The sequence below is a fragment of the Globicephala melas genome, chromosome 9 (assembly GCF_963455315.2).
Source record: "Globicephala melas chromosome 9, mGloMel1.2, whole genome shotgun sequence".
NCBI classification, from domain to species: domain Eukaryota; kingdom Metazoa; phylum Chordata; class Mammalia; order Artiodactyla; family Delphinidae; genus Globicephala; species Globicephala melas.
In genome coordinates, this window is record NC_083322.1 from 27,960,107 (window position 1) to 27,979,834 (window position 19,728).

General features: G+C 37.2%; 1 protein-coding gene across 3 annotated transcripts in view; it reads left to right on the forward strand.

The window, feature by feature from the left end:
- The window catches only part of CADPS2 (calcium dependent secretion activator 2), a 483,312-nt gene extending 463,840 nt beyond the window's left edge, over positions 1-19,472 (forward strand). For all 3 annotated transcript variants that reach the window (XM_070046319.1, XM_060305373.2, XM_060305374.2), the window contains 2 exons: positions 12,892-12,996; positions 18,511-19,472. In XM_070046319.1, the coding sequence (XP_069902420.1) occupies positions 12,892-12,996; positions 18,511-18,684 (279 nt within the window). In that variant the 3' untranslated portion in view covers positions 18,685-19,472. The remainder of the gene's footprint in view (positions 1-12,891; positions 12,997-18,510) is intronic.
- Positions 19,473-19,728: the final 256 nt, after the last annotated feature.

The window sequence follows — 19,728 nt, forward strand, 5'->3', positions numbered from 1 at the left end:
TATTCTCTTATATGTGAATGTCGATTTAAAAATAGCACTTTTCCTCTTTTCAATGATCTTTCACTTTCAAATGACGAGCAAGTGGTTATACACCTGCCTAAATCAGTATAGCTTCCCGTTACAGCGTATTTTCTTTTTGGTTTTGTCCCTATGTAAAAAGAAGTCAAATGGAAAGCATTACTTTGGCACATTATGCCCAGTCATGATTTCCCTATCAGCACTCAAACGTTACCATCACTCTCATGTCATTCCATTCTTTTCCTTTTCCATCACTAGAAAAGATGGATGATAGAAGCTCAGGGATGTCCTTGAGACTCTTTGAGATCATTTATTTCTACCCACTGTTAGGTCGTGTACCCTGGGCCACACTGTGCACTAAAGGTAGATAAGAAGTTTAACTGTCTGTTTCTTACTTGTGTTATAGGACCGGCATCTCACATCTCCTACATTTAAACAATGTCTGATTTCGCTGCTTTAACACATTGTTTTCCAGGTGGTGGTTTTTTATTTTCATTATATATATTCCTGCTTTGTTTTACCCACAGTATTCAGACTCCCACTGAAGTTGTTGGACGTCTTTTAAGACAGTTGTAGTCAGACTTGTTCTGTATATGGTCATGTCTGCCTCAGTAAATGCCATACAGAGCTTGCCCCTTAGCTGTTTTCTTTTTTCCCCTCAAAGTTTGTTTCTCTTCAAAACCTCTGCTCTCAAATTACAGCCGTCTCGTTCATTTTAGTTAATAATCCTTATTTTCATGTTATCATTTGTAAGTGTAAGGATTTGTGAAAGGATCTACTTTTGATGTACGGTGTGTGCCAGAATAGCTTTGGCAAGTCCAGACGCGGCTCTGCGGCCAAAGGCCCTCATTTGAACCTAAGCTGTTGGTGAATTAAGACCTGAGAAACTTGAGATAAGCGTGCCTAATTGCCTAAAAGAAACTCAACAAGAAAATGTATTGTAGCGTGTTGATCTTATTTCTTTAATAATTCAAAAGAATCTTCCAGAAATATGTGGACTTCTTCCTTAGATTCTTGAAATGTGATCACGGGACACAATTGTCATTTGGCGCTTGCCCAGAAATACACATCTTTGCGTGAGGCACCTGGACATATGTGGCAGGTCTGGTAGAATCAGCTAATTAACAACACAGGCTTAAACAGGCACCTCATCTGGCAGCGCAGTTAGTTGCCTGATGGTGCTCAGCAGGACCGGGTAGTGCTTTTTATTTTTCTACCCTAATGGTCTGCTGCCCACCTAATTTTGCCTTATTGTCAGTCACTACTTACCGCAGCTTGGGGCCCTCCCAGGAGGCTAAATTATTATCAAAGGATTAGGGAGATGTAGCCTTGCAGCTCTGACATTTCTGATTACTTGTCTATGCCCGAACACTAATTAGCTGTGACTAATTAAGAAAAATGTTCCTGCCATAGAAAACCATTTAAAAGAACTGAGAAGTAGAAAAGCAATTCAAAAGCTGAGCAGTGCTCAGATTTGCTGATGCTCTTTAGGTTTCCACCAGAGCCTTAACTCACCTTTAATTGTGCTCAGAATTTTAAAAAAACAAAAAAAAAACCTCACATGTGAACTGATCTGAGGTTTTTGTTTGAATAGAAAAAAAAAAAAATTGTGGTTGATCACCTAAAATCCCTTAGCAATGGTAAAACTCTCTCTGATGAATGGAAAATGTCAAAACTTGCATTTCGATCGAGAAATTTTTCTTCACACCGAACGCATAAGTACGCATTTGCTTTCATTCACCCAAGCCGGTAACAGTGACTTAATAGTCATGGAAGAAATTAGAATATTCTCCCTCCTGATTTTATCAAAGATAGTTGAAATAATTACAGGCAACATGTTGAGCATTTCAAAAGTTATTTAGTATTGATTTCATGCTGCCTTCACATGTAATATGGTCTGAAAACTCTGACTTCTCCACACAGAGCCTGGCTTTTCCTCGGTGGTTTGCATGCTTGCACTGCATCTGGCAACCATTGACTTATTAATGAAAATACCCAGGGCTTCCCTGGTGGCGCAGTGGTTGAGAGTCCGCCTGCCGATGCAGGAGACGTGGGTTCGTGCCCCGGTCTGGGAAGCACGGAGCGGAGCGGAGCGGCTGGGCCCGTGAGCCACGGCCGCTGAGCCTGCGCATCCGGAGCCTGTGCTCCGCAACGAGAGAGGCCACAACAGTGAGAGACCCACGTACCGCAGAAAAAACAAAAAAAGAAAATACCCAGGACTCCCCTGAGACCAGCATCTCTTTCAGTTGACCAGTGTGATGTTTTCATAGAAATGATAGCTACCGTTCTTCTCTTCAAACCTAACTTCATAAGCAAATGACACATGGCTTTAAAGCCGTTTTCTGTGGTAGCCTTTTGAACTCCTCCTCCGTCAGACACTCCCTCTGCAAGCTTTCCATGCAGCCCCATCTACATGGTCAGTGCCATTCACAAGTGGGCACAGCAGTGGCAGCCAGATTGCCACTATTGACTATGTCCAACTACAAAAAAAAAAAAATCCGTGTAAGGAAACGGCTATTGTAGTAAATCAGCATCATTGTGGCAAAAGCATGTGTTTATTGAATGCATTGAAAGGAAACTCTATAAAAGAACAATTTTCACAGGTACTTATAAATACCTAAACTTCAGAGAGCTCTCAATTTCTTGATCGCAGCCCAGTCCTAATTAAGAGACCATCTAAATTTTGCTCTCTTAATATGGGCAAGATGTTTTGTTTGAAATAAAGCAAGTTCTAACCCCTACATCACCAAAATTCTTCATGCTGTTTTTTAAACCCATTTCCCTTTTTCCTCTCAGTGGAGAACAAAAAGCAGGTAGCCAGCATCTCTAGGGAATAATCCTTCCTATATATAAAGACTATTATTAAGGCACCTGTCATACTTGTCTACTCCAGGATAAATAATCCCTATTTGCTAAACTTCTCTTCATAGGCCCCTTTTCTAGCCCTTTAATCATCTTTGTGGCTGTCCTTTGAAACTTCTCAAAATGTTCTCGGTCATGCTTAGGGTTTAGAGTCAGGAATAGGACGCAGTATTTGAATGTGGCTGAACAATATTTTTTTCAAGGCATATTCCTAGTTATGCATTCTCATGGATAACTTTCCCATACTTTTGCTCTACTGATCCTTATAAATTTGGTCCCATATACTCCCCATATTTCTTGTTGACTTTCCTCTTACTGCCTATGTTATACAGTTAAAAATGTATATGTTTATAGATGTAGGATGGTCATTCATGTGACGTTTTGGATGCATAAGATCTAGAAAACAAATCCAATTCATCCTTCAAGTAGGAAGTGCAAGGGATGGTGGTGAATGTTGGGATTAAAAGGTTAGGCATTGGGACTTCCCTGATGGTCCAGTGGTTAAGACTCTGCACTTCCACTGCAGGGGGCACTGGTTCAATCCCTGGTTGGGAAACTAAGATCCCACATGCTGTGCGGCCAAAAAAAGAAAAAAAACACGTTAGGCATTTGTTTCCTCCCACATAGTTGGGTATCTCTGTCACAATGACTCGGTAGGATTCTAATTAAAATAGGAAATCAAAACCCCTCTTATTATTTATTCATACAACCAGTATTTATTTTCTAGAGGCCACACACTGCTAGAGGCTGAGAAGGCAATGTTAGATAAGATATACCAAGTTCCTGCCCTAAGGGAGCTTACATTCTTACGGCCAAGTGGGTCTTCTGAAAAAGTTGTTAATTTCTACATTAAAATGTTTCATATTTTCATCTATTGAATAGACCTTAATAGATTTTTTCCAAATGGATGTACTATGGAGAATTAAAATTTAGTACCCTTTCAAAATAGATGATAGTGATTATCTAAATCTGACGTTTATTTTTTTCTCTCCGTTGCAAGTGGATGGTTGGAAACTTGCCAGAACTTAGGGCCAATGCAAGGGTTGTACGTAGCTCTAGTGCCTGCAATATCAAATGCCGTGACGTTACAACAAGGGCACACTCTCCCTCTCTACCCTTCATGGATTCTTTGCTCAAAAGCCAGACTTATACCAGCTCCCAGGAGAGCTCTCATGTCCCCTCAGACTCAAGTCAATAGTGCCATACCAATGATGTTTCTCACTTTTTTTTTAACACCTCTCACAAAACCAACAAGCACTGAAAGCACCCAGGACATGTCACTTCTTGGTGTAAATGCACAGGCAGTGCTGCCAGCCATACACCAGATATGCCCCACAGCCTCAGATACCCCCCAGGAATAGCTACCAATACCCCTGAGCATATGCTGGAGGGGCAGCTCACTGCATGCCTGACAGACTCTTGAGGGCCAATCCAGGAGCTGAGCACATCAACCGCTGAGCACATAATGTTATCATATCTTTGTGTATAAGAGTATATATGCGGACACTCATATATGTACATAGACATGGGGGTTTGTTAGTTTACAATACTTTCTCCTTTACTTAATTCATCACTTAAAACGAAATTAGACTGTCACATTTTCAGTTCTATGTTAAATGTCTTTAGCCAGATGCAGTTGTTTTCTTTTTGATGATATCTACAACTTTAGCATGCATTAAATTATTTTGCTATTAATGAAACATGTTAATTCAAGTCAACAGTTCCTCTGGCTCTGATATTCTTTTATCTTTTTTCTGTTGAAAAGCTGCCCTGCCACTATTATATACGTAACAGTTTATGTTTCCAAATATTTAAAAGCATTCAGTCCTTCAACAATTATGTAATGCATGTCATGTGCCAGACGTTCTGCCAAGGGCTCAAGATATCAATAAAAAGACTTGGTTTCTGCCTTATGGATACTCACAGCCTGGTGAGGCAGACATAGGGCACATTGTGCAGTATTTTTATAGACACCTGTACAGGGTTCTAGGAGCAGGAAATACAGGAGCATCTAAGTCTACCTGGTAAGAGATAGTGTTGGCTTCGTAGCAGAAATGATAGTTGAACTGAGTCTTAAAGGTCAACGTGAATCTGGCCAATGAAACGTACATGGGAATAAAAGTCCAGACAGAGGGATTGGCATGTCCAAAAACCATAGATACAGAGAAACCCAACATCTAGCAGATCAGCAGGTCATTCAGGTCCTGTGGGAGTGCGCCATGAGTCGGAGACCGGAAGGCAGCTATTTATCCCAGTCCCTACCACACTCTGGAAACGGGACTTTGGAATAATTGTTCCCTATTTTTTATAAGGAAACTGAAGCAGAGAGACTTGCTAACCATTAATTCTCAGACCTAGGTTTTATCTCAAACTTGTACCATTTAATAGTCTAATTTATTTTTATCCGGATCCTACATTATTGATTTAAATGCAATATCGACCAAACTTTTATATATAGTACTTAAGATGAGTCATTCAACCAGATGAACAGGTCATATGCCCAAATAAATCATTCATAGTCTATGTCTGCACCCCAAACTGGTGCACACACCATTATAACTGGGTTGACCACTGAGTTCAACCAAACCACTGATTAGTCAAAAGATTAGCCAAACCAGTATGCGTTCCATCATTTGTCAATAAGTAGGCGAGAGGGGGAACAACTGATGATCTGAAATTTTCACTTTGTAATCACTAATCTTTTTAGCACCAGGGAAAGAACCACAGAATAAATTTACAAAGGCACTTGCCTACTTGATGATAATGAATGTGAAGAATAGTATTGATTTTAATGCTCTTTGTCTAGCGTGAGAATAGGTAGGCTAGTTTAATAATATTACTTTCAGGATATTTTGGAAGAAAGGAAATTTGGGGTTAATGAAATAGTAGTGAGTGGAAAAGAGCTTTTGCAACCCCCAATTTGTGGAACTTACCCTGTTATGTAACTTATCCTATTTTATAAGTGAAGAGGATTGAATGCATCTTGGAAGCGTCTTGGTTATTATATTCATGTATTTTTTTTAAAAAAAGGAATGGGAAAAAAAAAGTACTGAACTTCAAGAGCAGGAAAGGTTTTTCAGCATTCAACAAGCACTTATTAGGTACCTACTATATGCCAACCCTCCCATGTTAGTACTTTGTACATTTTCCCTTTCTTAACAGACATCATAGTGCTCGTGAGCTCTCCTTTGCAGACTTCCTCATAGAGATAAGAAATGAAAATCTCCCTGAATGCGAGTTTATTGAATATGGAAGGAAAAAGGCACGAATCAAGTTCTTCTCTGTTCTGTATTTTTAAAAAAGATGAAGAAAACTGCACATATAGATCGAGTCCCCTCATGAATGTACTAAGGATCTTCTTTCCGCATTGCTTTGTTTTGTTGCAGTGAAAAAAAAATTCTTCCCAGGATTCCTAAGCATTAGGGTATATGGCCCTGTAAAACAACTTAAGAAGTAAACACGTGGGAAATGCATAGCACAAGGACCATTTGGTTGGTTACCCTAACAGAGTGTGGCTCTTCCAAAAATTTATTACATTATGTAATTACATTATCAGGTGTACAAATATCTTTGGAAATGCAGATTACAGTAACTTGCAAGAAAATGTGATGGACTTCTTTGAAACAACAAGCATCTCCTGTATTACTTCACAGTCCTGGGTTATGATAACTATCAGGGACCACCAGGAATGGTAGAGCTGTTTTCTTAGTTGTTTGCTGCAAGCATCAAACTACTCTTAAAAAATCAGAGACTTCACTGATGGAACAGACTATTTCATAGAAGGAAATGGAATAACCTAGTAGTCATGAGCACGGACTCTGGAGCACAGATATAAGATGAATCTTAACCTTGCCACTTACATAAACTTACATAAGTAAATTGCTTAATCTAAACTCAGTTTTCTACCTACGTGAGCTCAGTTTCCCTGCAAAATAGGAATAATAACCACTTCACCAAGGTTGTTTTAAGAATCAAATGAAAACTGATGCACTTGAACTTCCCATGGAAGATTTTTTAAAAACATCAGATACCTTTATAATCAGAGTATTATTATTATATAATATATTGTATATAACATTATTTGTTATTATAAAATCATAATAAGAATACTTCACAGTTCTTAATAGATTTCATTTATTCCTCATTGTACTTTATTGTTTCATTTTTATAATATGTCTGTACTTCATTAAAAGGCCAAATGAAACTTCTGGAATCCTAGACTTGCATATTTGGATGAACAAAGCTATATTTAAGTAGCATTAAAAAAAAACAATTTGGCTTTTCCCTTCTTTGAGGAGAATCACAAGCTATATTGCTTCTAATCATGCCCCTTCCTTTCACAGTCAAATCTAATCTCATAGTATTTCTGGAGAGCATAAAAATCTTATTTTAAAGCTAGTTCATATAATCTGTCCGTCATATCACAGATGAGAAAACCGAGGCATAGAGAAAGCAAGCGACAGACTCAATCAAGCAAATAGTCACATCACAGGGGCCGGCACTGCGGCCCCTGCAGCTTCTGTGTTGATGTTCTTCTCTGGTGCGTTCACGGCCAGCCCTCAGCCTCCATGTCCAGATGCGAGTCTCTGTTTCCCTCCTCCTGAGCGCCTCCGGGGCTAGCTGGTTGATAGATGTAGGTTGGGTTGAACACTTCCTGTATTCTTAACCTAATAGACTGGTTTCAGTTTTCCTTAAATATAGCCTTTAATCCTATTCCAAGCCAACACAAAATTCACACTTAAAACTTTCAAAATGCTTGTGGTTTTTTTTTTTTTTTGTGGTACGGGGGCCTCTCACCATTGTGGCCTCTCCCACTGCGGAGCACAGGCTCCGGACGCGCAGGCTCAGCGGCCATGGCTCACGGGCCCAGCCGCTCCGCGGCATGTGGGATCTTCCCGGACCGGGGCACGAACCGTGTCCCCTGCATCTGCAGGCGGACTCTCAACCACTGCGCCACCAGGGAAGCCCTAAATGCTTGTGTTTTGAGGGTCTGTTTTGTGGAACCAAATATAATCATTTTGAGTGGGTTAGCTTGAAAAGAGGGTGGAAATGTTGGTATTATTATATCAAATGTACCGTTAATATAGATCTGCATTTTAGTGCCTAGAAATGGGAAGTGACCACGAATTTAGTTATATTAAACGGATGTACAATTGACAAAAGGAACACTCCATGTATAGAGAAACATTTCTATTTACTTTTTAATGTACTGGTGAAACTGTAGGGCATTAACATTTCTAAATAATTGGCTGCCCTCTGAAGCCACGAAGTGATCCTAAAGGGAGCTTTATATTTTTCAAGCTTTTCAAAACCATTATTCTTTTATCCAATTCAACTTAACATTTGAAAGGCACATATTTCCTAAGATGAGATTTTCTAGATGGTGTGTCATTTCAACACGGTGGCTTGACTCTGGTAAAACTATCAGCTTCTCTTGAAATAAATGAAGAAATGCACACATACTGTGGAAATGTAGCCATTTCATATCTGGGGGCGCTAAAAAGTGTTGGGTTTGTTTTGTTGCTGTTGTTGTTGTTGTTGTTAACCTATTGAGACGAGCCTAGCTGGAGAAGAATGAAAATACATCAGCTAGTTGTACCAAGTTCGTAATCAATAAAAAGCTAAACACTTAAGCAGAAAATATATCACAGATTTGTTCCCCAGCAAAGCAACTATTTTTACCCTGCCATCATCCTCAGAAGCCACATTCTGACAGAAATCATTTGCTTGAAGCAGCCGCAATATGGGAACCCTATGTGGTCCTGTGACTCAGATTTAGGAATATTAGCCCCAGAAGGTCTGAAGACATTGTGCATTAGTATGTATTGAGACCTCATTCCAGGTGGCAAGCAGCTGGACTTTTTAAAAAATAAAACTTCCAAAATAAAGGCGAAGCGCCTGTTTCCAGGCAGTAAGTGTTATATTTAATTGAATCCTCCTCAAAATGTTATAAATTAGGCAGCAAAGGGAGCCGTGCATATTTAATATATTTGTTTTGTATTTCCACTAGTCGACAGCATAATGAAATTCCTTAACTACTTCTCTTTAACTTGCATGAAGAAAGCACGGTATGTTGCTAAATCTCTTTTCACCAGCACTGCCGAGAAACAACTTTAATCCTTGTTAGAAAATTGCCGAGTCTGGGACTGACAAAGAGCTCATGCTTGTTCCATTGTTAGTGCTCCCCGGCCCCAAGAGCAGAGCCCTTTACAGCTGCGTGGATCCCGCCCGGCTCAGCTGCACTATTTAGGAGAGGAGGTTTGTCAATTTCTATTGACAATGGAGAGAGTTTTTCAGGGCCTGTAGCAGTGCTGACACAGTTGGGGATCAATGCCAGCCATTCAGAATGCACCCTCTTTCATTGCTTTCGTTTGTTAATTCAAGACTAAAGGTCCACTGAGGGGGTTCAGGGTGTTTAAGAAAGCTGATGAACTGTTTAAAAAAGCTGATGAACTGCAAGCGTTTATAGCCCTGGTGTGGCAATTTCCATAGTCAGTGGCAACTCCTGGCACTGAGGGAGCTGTGTCCTTGTTGACCCTCTTGTTATTAAAAATGCACAAGTGCTGCGCTTCTCAATATTTCAACACTCTTTCATTGTCAATACCACCTTCTGAGCCCTTCAGCTTGTTGCTTGCTCTAAAGATCTTCTTAGATTGGGTTTGAAAACTTCACCTTAAACACTAGATTAGACTGATGTTCTGTTTTCCGTGCTCCTGTTGATTTGTTGAACCTTCCCAGGGCTGGAAAGCAAGTAGCAGCTTGATGGGGAGACGGGCTGCTAATATGATTTACCAGTCTACAGTCATGCACAATAAGTGTGAATAAATACAGGGGTCTCACAGAGTCAACCCTAGCCTTTCCTTTGCTTTTCTTTTTGCTTTAAAAGAGATATCTCAAGAAAATGAAGTGAGTAAGGCATGCCCTTACAGGAGTTGAATGAACCACAAAAAAGAAAAAAAAAAAAACACATATATTTTGTTAAAGTGGTAGGCTGCTGGCATGGATTGATGGAGAAAAAAAGCGTAGAATATACACTAACTGCTTTATTCTTAAGTAGACCAAGCAGGGAATAAAGCAGTAATGCCATACCCACGACTTGAGTGCAAGCTCCAGTGCCCCTTCGTTGTCATCCCCTGAAAGGAAAAGTGAATAGTCAAACAAGTTGCTTTATAAAATTAACTTTTCCAAAATGCAAGCACATTTTCTAACAGTCACACTTCAGTGCACATTCACCCCTTTCAATTTTTTTTTTCTTTGCTTTGGAGGGTGGTTTGGTTTGGTTTGGTGGGGTGGGGGGAATGATGCTAACTTACCTTTGACATTTTTCTCAAGATGAAAAAAATGGAATCTATGGTCCTCCACCCAGAAGAAGGACATAACCATTCCAACACCAGAAATAGGAAAATGCTAGTGATTTCTGTTTTGTGGTTTTGTCTGTTTGTGTGTGTGTGTGTGTGTGTGTGTGTGTGTGTGTGTGTGTGTGTGTGTGTGTCACCATATATAAGAAAGAAGCAGTCCTAATAAGGTTTTTTGTTTGTTTGTTAGCTTATTCTTCATAGCAACGTAAACTCTAAGCTAAGCTATTGATTTTTCTTCATCATTTGCTTGATTTAGCTGAAATTCTTCGAAATGCTTTGACTTTGGAACCAAGAAATATGCATGATTAGCAGATGGAATAATTTTTCTTATAGAATGTTCCTTGTAGAATAATTTGTTTGCCTTTAAAATAAGATGATGATGAAGTAGCTTAAGCACTTTATTAACATTAGTTCTTTTTCTCTGTTTTTATAGTTAACTTTAGATCATTTTATTCCCAAATTATTCTTCTTTAAAATTATAATTTTGGCATTGTGTTAAAGAAGTTATATTAAAAATAAATTTCTGTGTTATGTTAGATGTCCTTTCAGTTATCGCTTAATCATAAGTACCACTCATATGTAATGGAAAAATGAAGTTAAATTAATTTTAAATTACCTAAGGATTTTTTAAGAACATAAGATGCATATGGAGTAATTTTAAGAAAGCATTTTCATTTACTTCAGATTCATGCAACTTACCATATATATAGTAACTTTACAGTCTAACAGCCCAATTAACTTGTATGTTATAAATTTTGTACAATGTATCGTATTTTGTCCCCCCAACTAAAAAAAAAAAATTATTCCTTGAAGAAGCACTATAATTTAAGAGTCATAACCATTATGACTACATTTTAGTTTTCAAGTTACTTGGAGGGTGGGCTGGGGGCGAGGGTTTTAATTCAGTATACTCATGTTCAATATCACCAATACCTATGAGTGTTTACCTGCATTAAAATAGAACTCAAGTAGTTGAGGCTATAACTTGAAATAAGGAAGTATAGAATTTAAATACCAGATACTAATCTATTAAGATTTAATATGTCAGCTGAAGTACTGAATTTTTTAGCAGTTTATTTTTTAAGAATTTAGGAGTATCTCATTTTATAAAACTTATTTCTGATACTTTTACATGTCCTGAAAATTAGGAAAGTAATCATTAGGAAAAAGAAAAACTGGGTACATGAATAATATTTTTTTAAACAACCATAGCCCATCTCACATTTTAAAAACTTGAATGTTCATTCATCCATTTAATATCACAGTATTCAGTAAATCAGTTATTCATTTTCATTAGCTTATCTCATTTTATGCATGTGTGTCCAGTATGCCAACAAACTAATAGAAATAAGCCTGATGAAATGTTAAACTAATTCATTTTTATATTATGCTTAAACTACCATTCTTTATACTAAATTTTATTAGAACAGTGTTAGTAAATACAAGTCCAGGTGAAGTTCAGACTTACTTGTATCACTTGAGATTTCTTTTAGAAATTTGTATTTACTGCTTTATTATGGAAGAAAAATATCTTTTAAGATTTTTTTCTGTGTTTGAATACCTAAGAACATATGCACGTACATATGTGATCTGTAGTGTCACTGTGTGTACACAAGCAAGGCACAAAATACCTTCTCTTTCAAAAACTCTTTTGTCATTTCCTAAATGCTGCGTGGACATTGATATTTCTCACAGTTATCTGAATGACTAGCATTATTTTCTTACAGTATTACCTAAACCTGGCTCTGGCGTGTAAGTACTGAATCCCTTAAAATGCCATCACTAATGGCAGATTGCCCTTTTTTGAAAATAGGAACAAAATTTCTTCTTTTACTATACTCACAGGCATTATATAGGAGCAGGAAAGTACATTAGAGAAGAATTTCCATTTTCCCACCAAGAGAGTTATAATAAACAGAGAGAAAATATGAACCCTCCAAAAACACTTGCAAAATGAAACAGATTGTTTTCTTTTATAATTTGGTCAACTGACATCTGTTTTTGTGATTCTTATAAGACACAAGAATTCCATCCTGATAATGTTCCTTCCTAAGATCTGAAATCTTTATTTTAGGTGGTTTTAGACCATCTTGGCAAATACTTAACAACCGATAGTAGATAAAGTTGTGACTGGGGATTAGAGGTTAGTAAGCTGTGGATGTTTTTCACCATCCCTCCTTTAAAATGCTATTTCTAGGTATTGCCTACATGCATGATGGTAATTACTCTGATTTTTACATAACATGCAGGCTAATGGGAAATTTCCCTTTGAAAATAATTTACCTGTTTTTTTCCTGCTGCTTGGCAGTCCATTCAGTCCCATAACATGTATTTAGTACCCATTGTTACCTACAAATTACAAAGCAGGCCGCTAGGCTGCAAGTGCAAAAACACTGTTTCCCATGAATATGTTACAGCTAAAAGACTGTAATGTTAATTCATGTAAAGAACAGCCTAGGTCAACTTAGCAGATTTTCTAGCAAAACATACAATTCTGTTAACAGGAAATTATAGCATTATTGACTTCAAGTGCTGATCTATGGTCATTTCAGAGTGTTTCATTACCCCCTCATTACCGAATCTGTTAAATGAATACTGCAGAGGTTGTTTTCTTTTCTGTTTTCTTCCCCCCCACCCCCATCCTTCTTTCCAGCAATGGTACAGCAGTTCCATGAAAGTCATTTGTGTGTGGTTGGCTGATAGATTAGACCTGCAGCTTCATATTTACCAACTGAAGACACTAATCAAGATTGTGAAGGTAAACAAAATGTGTTTAGATGTGTATTGCCCAGCAAGCTATAAAGAATAATGGCAAGATATTGACATATAAGAAAATCGTATTTAATATACCTGAGTGGATGTAAGTACTTTAAAAACATCACTTTCAGCAATGATGTGCTGCTGTTTATTCCATTTTCAGTTAGATTACTAAATAAACATAAATTTATTGTTTTTGTATTAATAAATTAAAAGTATTTTGTTATCAAGTAATTATATTTGAAGATAATATATACATAAAGCCCCTAGCACATTTACCTGAATCTAGTAGGTCCACAATAATTTTGTATTAATTGTCTTAGGTATAGAAATGTTTTCTCCTAATATATTTCCTTCATATTTATTAATATATTATTAGGAGGGCTTTTGAATTATATTTGCCCCTAGGATAAGGAGAGTCTCCTTTATTTTGTTATATCCTGATATGAAAGTAAAACATTGTCACTGCCTGAATTCTTTTGGAAGCATGCCCCTTCTTATATGTAAGAGATGATCAGTATGAGTGTCCGGGACCATCCATAACCACTAACAGATGTTATATCAGTTCAATGAGGCCATTTTGACGTCTGCTTTTCAAGAGGAAATGTAATCACGTGCATGTTATATTGAGTGAGTAGGGGCTTTAAAGTAATACATTATTCAGCATGATTTCTCACACCTTATAAATTCCAGTGGAAATACAAAATTTACCACAGGTATAACTTTTTCTTAAAATTGAGACAAATTCTACATTATGGCAAAAAACATAACTCTAAGCTCTTGTGAATCAGCTGTTCCTTTAAATAAGTAACTTTTACTTCCATTCTAGTACCATTTATCAAATGGTATACATATGCCATTGATGTATTTATATATATGTGTGTGTGCCTATATATGTGTATATCTATATTTGCACGTACATATATATGTATATGTGTATATTTGTGTGTATGTGTGTATATGTACACACACACACACAGTGGTTCTCACAATGTCATTCCTGATACAACATTATCAGCATCACCTGGGAACTTGTTAGACATGCAAATTCTTCGGCTCCACACCAGACTCACTAAGTCAGAGTGTCTGAGAGTGGGACCTGGCCATCTGTACATGAACAAGCCCTCCAGAGGATTCTGATAGAGATAAAGTTTGAGAAGAACCACTGTATCACATCATTAAAAGTTTTATCCACATTAAAATATTTTCCACCATTCTCTTGGTTCCTGCAGTCTCATCAGAATATGAATTCTTTTGTGCCACAGACACATAGGTTATAGAAAGATCCACCAAGAGGAAAGTTCTAAAGTCAGAAATCAGCAAATCTACTGGAACATAGACCCAGACCTATAATGTCACAGTAATAGCAATCATGATTAGCCATAAATAACAAGTAAAATTGGTCACCCACTAATTTTAATACACTAAAACATTACATTTCAATTGACAGACTACCTTGGATCTAAAACACTTTTTACCAGGTGTTATTTATTTTACAAAGAAACTGAAAACACATTATGATAACGTTCATGTTTGCTTTAGTTCCTCCATGGTTTCTTCCTTGTTTCTACAAATGTCACTTGGAGAGCTTTCAACTGAAGTTTGTTTTTCATAAAAGAGAATCAGAATAATCTGTGTTTACCTTCTAAATAGGTGTACATGTTAAGATTGCAGTCTATACTGTGACTAATATTGGGATTAGCTTGTTCCCCTTAGGATCAGCCATATTTTCAAGCTAATGTCTACTGCGTTCAGGATGTCAGAAATTACATAGTCGGCTGATTGGTATTAGTTGATAGATTGGTAAGCTCTTTCTTTGTTTTTATAATAATAATCTCCATTTTTTATTAGCCCATCATCTGTTTATTTCAAAGTTATTCCTCTTCTCATATTCACAGTCATAACAGTTCAAGCACCAGTGAATATTTTAGCAGAAAAAATGATTAATAATTTTGTTAATTATAGGGTGACATTTCCATTGTATTCTAAACCAGTCAGTTAATCTTATTTTAATATAGTCTTCATGATGGCTACCAACAGTCAAGACTGATAAATATGAAATTAAATTTCATGTATATGTTTGACTTTCCATGTTTTGTTTTTCGCAAGCAGGTCCCCAAACTCAGCCGTTACTTTCTTGGGCTGATACGTTTAATCAACTCATAGGGCTTTATTTAATAACTAAAAGTGATTATTCTCACAATGAAAATTAGGATGAATTAATTCAGTGTTCTAATTGGTTTTTTTTCTACTTTGAATATAAACAGACTTTAACCAATTTCATACATAGATTCATCGCTCTTCAGAGCCTATATGGCTATGTTTATAATGTTCATTTTCCAGTGAATTTAAGCGGCTATTAAACAGCACATGTATAGAATTGTGCAGGCCCCGAGTAGGCTTTCCTTCCATCCACATCACTTAGACTGGACCTGCATGTTACAGTAGGGTAGTGCATTCTACTCAGGAGCTGAGCCGAGAGCTACTGGACTCTGGCAGCCTAGTCCTTAGAAGCATTGTCATTCTCCTGTGCCCACGGAGACCCAGATGCCATCAAGATGTATACGATAGCCAACTTTGCCCCACAAAGACACTTAGACGCCAGTTGGTTCATTGACGTTGCTCACTAAGAAGAGACAAATTGCAGTAAGATATTCACAGAAGATTTAGGACTAAGAAATTAACAAAGTTTAAACATCAGAATGGTTTATTTGGGGAAGGGAAAAATAGAATCCTCAAATAATCAAAATGGCTGATGGATTTCTGTTCTCCCTAGAGGCCATTTGACATTTAAAAGCGGTTAACATAAACGAGCTGCCTCTTTTACTAGGAGAAAAGAGGACAAGTGAGCAGCACCCTGCGGCAGGCACTTGTCTTAAGTAAGAGCCAAGCAGACCTTCTTGGCAGCCACAGAGGATCTCTAAGTGTCAATAACATGTTATGAATTCTAAAAAAAGAGAAAGAGAGAGATTGCAAGGGTACCTGCCCTGCAGTGCCCCTAACTGCTTATTGCTTACTAGTAAAGTAAGGAAGCAGAGTCTTAATTTTATACAAATTAGAAAGCCTTTAGGGCTGCAAATCCACAATACAACTCTGTCCTGGCCAACTTACTGATAATTAAGCTAAGTCTAAGGAAAGTCATTCCAATAAAATAAGAAAGTGGGACTCACAAACTTGGCATATAATTCTCAGTGGAACACTAATACTTTATTTCAGATGTATTAGCTGTAGATGAATGTTTTTTGTGCTTGATATATTTTTAATCTAACTATCAGAGTGTTAGAGGCTTGAACAGAAATCTCTGTGGTAGTAATACCATGCATACTAGTTACCGGATTTTTCCAGACAAAATTTACCTTACAGAGTTACTTCATGGGTTCTGATGCAAATTACCATATGTTTTGGTGTGAAAGTATCACCTTAGTAATAATAAGCTTTAATGGTTTAGAAAGAGAATATGAGGATGGTGGGATTTATGTGTCTTAATACAAAATATTAAAATCAAATTAAAAGGACTACCCTGGTGACACAGTGGTTAAGAATCCGCCTGCCAGTGCAGGGGACACGGGTTCGAGCCCTGGTCCGGGAAGATCCCACGTGCCGCGGAGCCACTAAGCCCGTGCGCCACAACTACCGAGCCTACGTGCCACAACTACAGAAGCCTGCGTGCCTAGAGCCCGTGCTCCACAACGAGAGAAGCCACCGCAACGAGAAGCCCGTGCACTGCAACAAAGAGTAGCCCCCGTTCACCATAACTAGAGAAAGCCCACACATAGCACCAAGACCCAACACATTATCTATAAATAGATAAATAAATAATCAAATTTAAATAGTTTGGGTCATTTAAGAAAAAAAACACTAAATTTTTCTTGCTGTTGAGATACTGACCTCAGATACAGTACAGTGTTCCTCACCAGTTTATTTTTTGGACATGAGGTGGACTTTATTTATGCATTTTATTTATAACAAGTGAATATGACTTCTGAAACTTGAATGGTACCGTGGGGCATAAGGCAGATGATATAAGACAGGAAGATAAAATGTGAAAACACCAGTGACACCACTACCTTGTAATGGTTCTGTTCCTTCCCAGAAGTCTGTTTGTAGACCAGGTGTGTATATCCAGGGGATTAAGATGCCATCCATCAGCACTTCCTACCTCAAGTGAATAAGCACCTTCAGCTGAGCTGTTTGAATATTATATTTTCCTTCTAATTGTGTTGAGTGAAATCAGGCATTCCTTAATGTTAATTTTCAGCTATTGGAGTTGTAATTTGGGGCCAGGAAGTACAACATTCCTTTTTTTATTTGACTTTTTTCATCTGTTAAGTGCAAACCCCCAAAAAAGTGACTGTTAGCAATCATTTAGAACAAAAAAGTGGCACATTGATATGTATTGATACTTTGGTCCAGTCAATTGACATCTGGCTGTTTAGTATTCTAAATCTAACATAGGACAGTTAAAAAAAAAATCTTTAAAGATATTTAGCATTTTAACGGCCTTAGAAGTGCCCCTACAGAATGAGCTATCTTCATTTGTGCTTTGTTTCCCCATTGAACTAACTCTAGACTTTTTCTACAACTTTAAAAATCAATAATAAAATACCAGCCTTGTTTGTCCTCAAAAACTCATGTGTGAAGAAAGTCTCACTTAGGAGACAAGTAAAATAAGGAAAGTTTTATAGGTTACATATCTTAAGAGCCACAGAAATGAGAGTTTCGTTGTTATTCTTGTTTTTAAGAATCACTGTATAAACAGTAACATGATATTTGCACTATTTTTGACAGATAATACACCAAATAATAATTTACTGTTTCACACCAAAAAAAGTAAATATGTTTTATTAGCCCATCAATGGAAGTTTAATGCCAGAATTTAACACTTCACATTCCAAGACAATTTCAGAAGGGCAAAATTCATACAGACATTTAGGTGTACACAGAGTTTAACCAGTGTGCATATAAATAAACTTTATAATTCACAAATGCTGAAAATGCAAACTTCTTTTAGTGATAATAGGATTAATCCTCTTCCCTCCACACACCTTCCCCAAAAACCGAATGCATTTTATAAAATGTAATGTATTTTTCAATACTAAAATAAAATAAAGGCTCCTCAATTGAAAAACTAAGAACTCCTTCATATTGAAAATGTACATAAGTACATATAATTTTACCTTTGTTACAGGTTATTCAAATAGTAAATTCTGCGCAATTAGTAATATTTTGGGGGGAAAAAGCTCATTTGTCATCTGACAGTCACAACATTTTGATCTACTCAGAGTGATTCTAGTTTGAATAGCACTATCAAAAGTCTCTCATTTCATTTGCTCCCCAGAACCTACACCAACAGGATGACTGGCCTGGGCAGCTACAATCCGAATCCATTAGTGAATTGTCCAAGATCATTTCTGAAATGCCAACTGAGTATATATACATTCAGACATACACATATACATCCATCCAGACATATAATCCATAAGGGATCTAAGCAAATTCTCTCTCCTTCCTCCAGAAAACCTATAGGGACTTCCGATTGCAGGGTGTGTTGGAAGGCACCCTGAACAGTAAGACCTATGACACCCTGCACAGACGTTTAACAGTAGAGGAGGCTACAGCTTCTGTTTCGGAAGGAGGTGGACTTCAGGGCATCACGATGAAAGACAGTGACGAAGAAGAAGAAGGCTAATAAAATGCAGCTCTGCAGAAGGAAGGAGGGCCTTGACATTGTTTATTTTGTACCTGTCCTTGTAATTACATTGATAGTTTGGACCAAATATAAATGCTTATATTTCACTCTACATTTTAAAAAGTTAACCTGAAGCAGAGTTAAAAGAGAAAATGCCAAGTATTTTTTTTGAAGAAGATCAGCCTTTTTTGTGTAGCTTGATCTAAAATGATGACCTTTGGCTCTGTGATTGGAACATGAACCTTTTTTTTTTTAAAAGAAGATTCGACTTTTTTCCCTGTAGTTACATCAAAGTCATGTCGCTTGTATGAAGTGAAATATGTATTTCTCATGATACATTGTGAGAATAAGCCACTTCTCATCATTGCGCCAGCTCTATTGTACGTACCCTTGTTAAAATTGTGTGCACTTGACAGTTTATCATTTACGTGCAAGGTTTGTTTCCTAGTTAATTTATCATTGTTGTGATGTGTGTTAAAACTTTAACCTTGGTTCTTAGTACTCTGAATTGGTCTTCCTGGGCTTAAAGGATCGCCAAACCCAAATATAAGCTAGATTATCCAATGGGCTTGTGTCTTGTTCCATTCTGAACATTTTTTCCTTCAAGTATAAAAATCCCAAAGTGTGGGGTAGTAAGTGTGCTGTCGTCAGCATACCATATTCTCCTACTACTAAGTGTAACAGCTTGCAGGCAATAAAAGTCCACTTGGTCCTAACCACTTATGTATTTATTAGACTTGTATAAATTAAATACAGTAAAATATGTTTGCAGTATTATAACCATCTCAGCAATTTGGCTCTGTGTTTTTATTGTGTTTATTTACAATCAAATGAGTAAAAGGTATTAACACTGCTTTCCATCTAGTAGGCACTCACACTTGTTAAAAGAACTGGTTAAATATGAGAGCATATTTCCATAGCAAAGCTGATGTTGACTACATACTCATAGATTGTGTATTACTAGTTAACATTAGCAATTAGTTAATAATGAGTAATACTAGAAATGCTAGTAATGTTAACTAGCAATTGACATATTAACAGTTT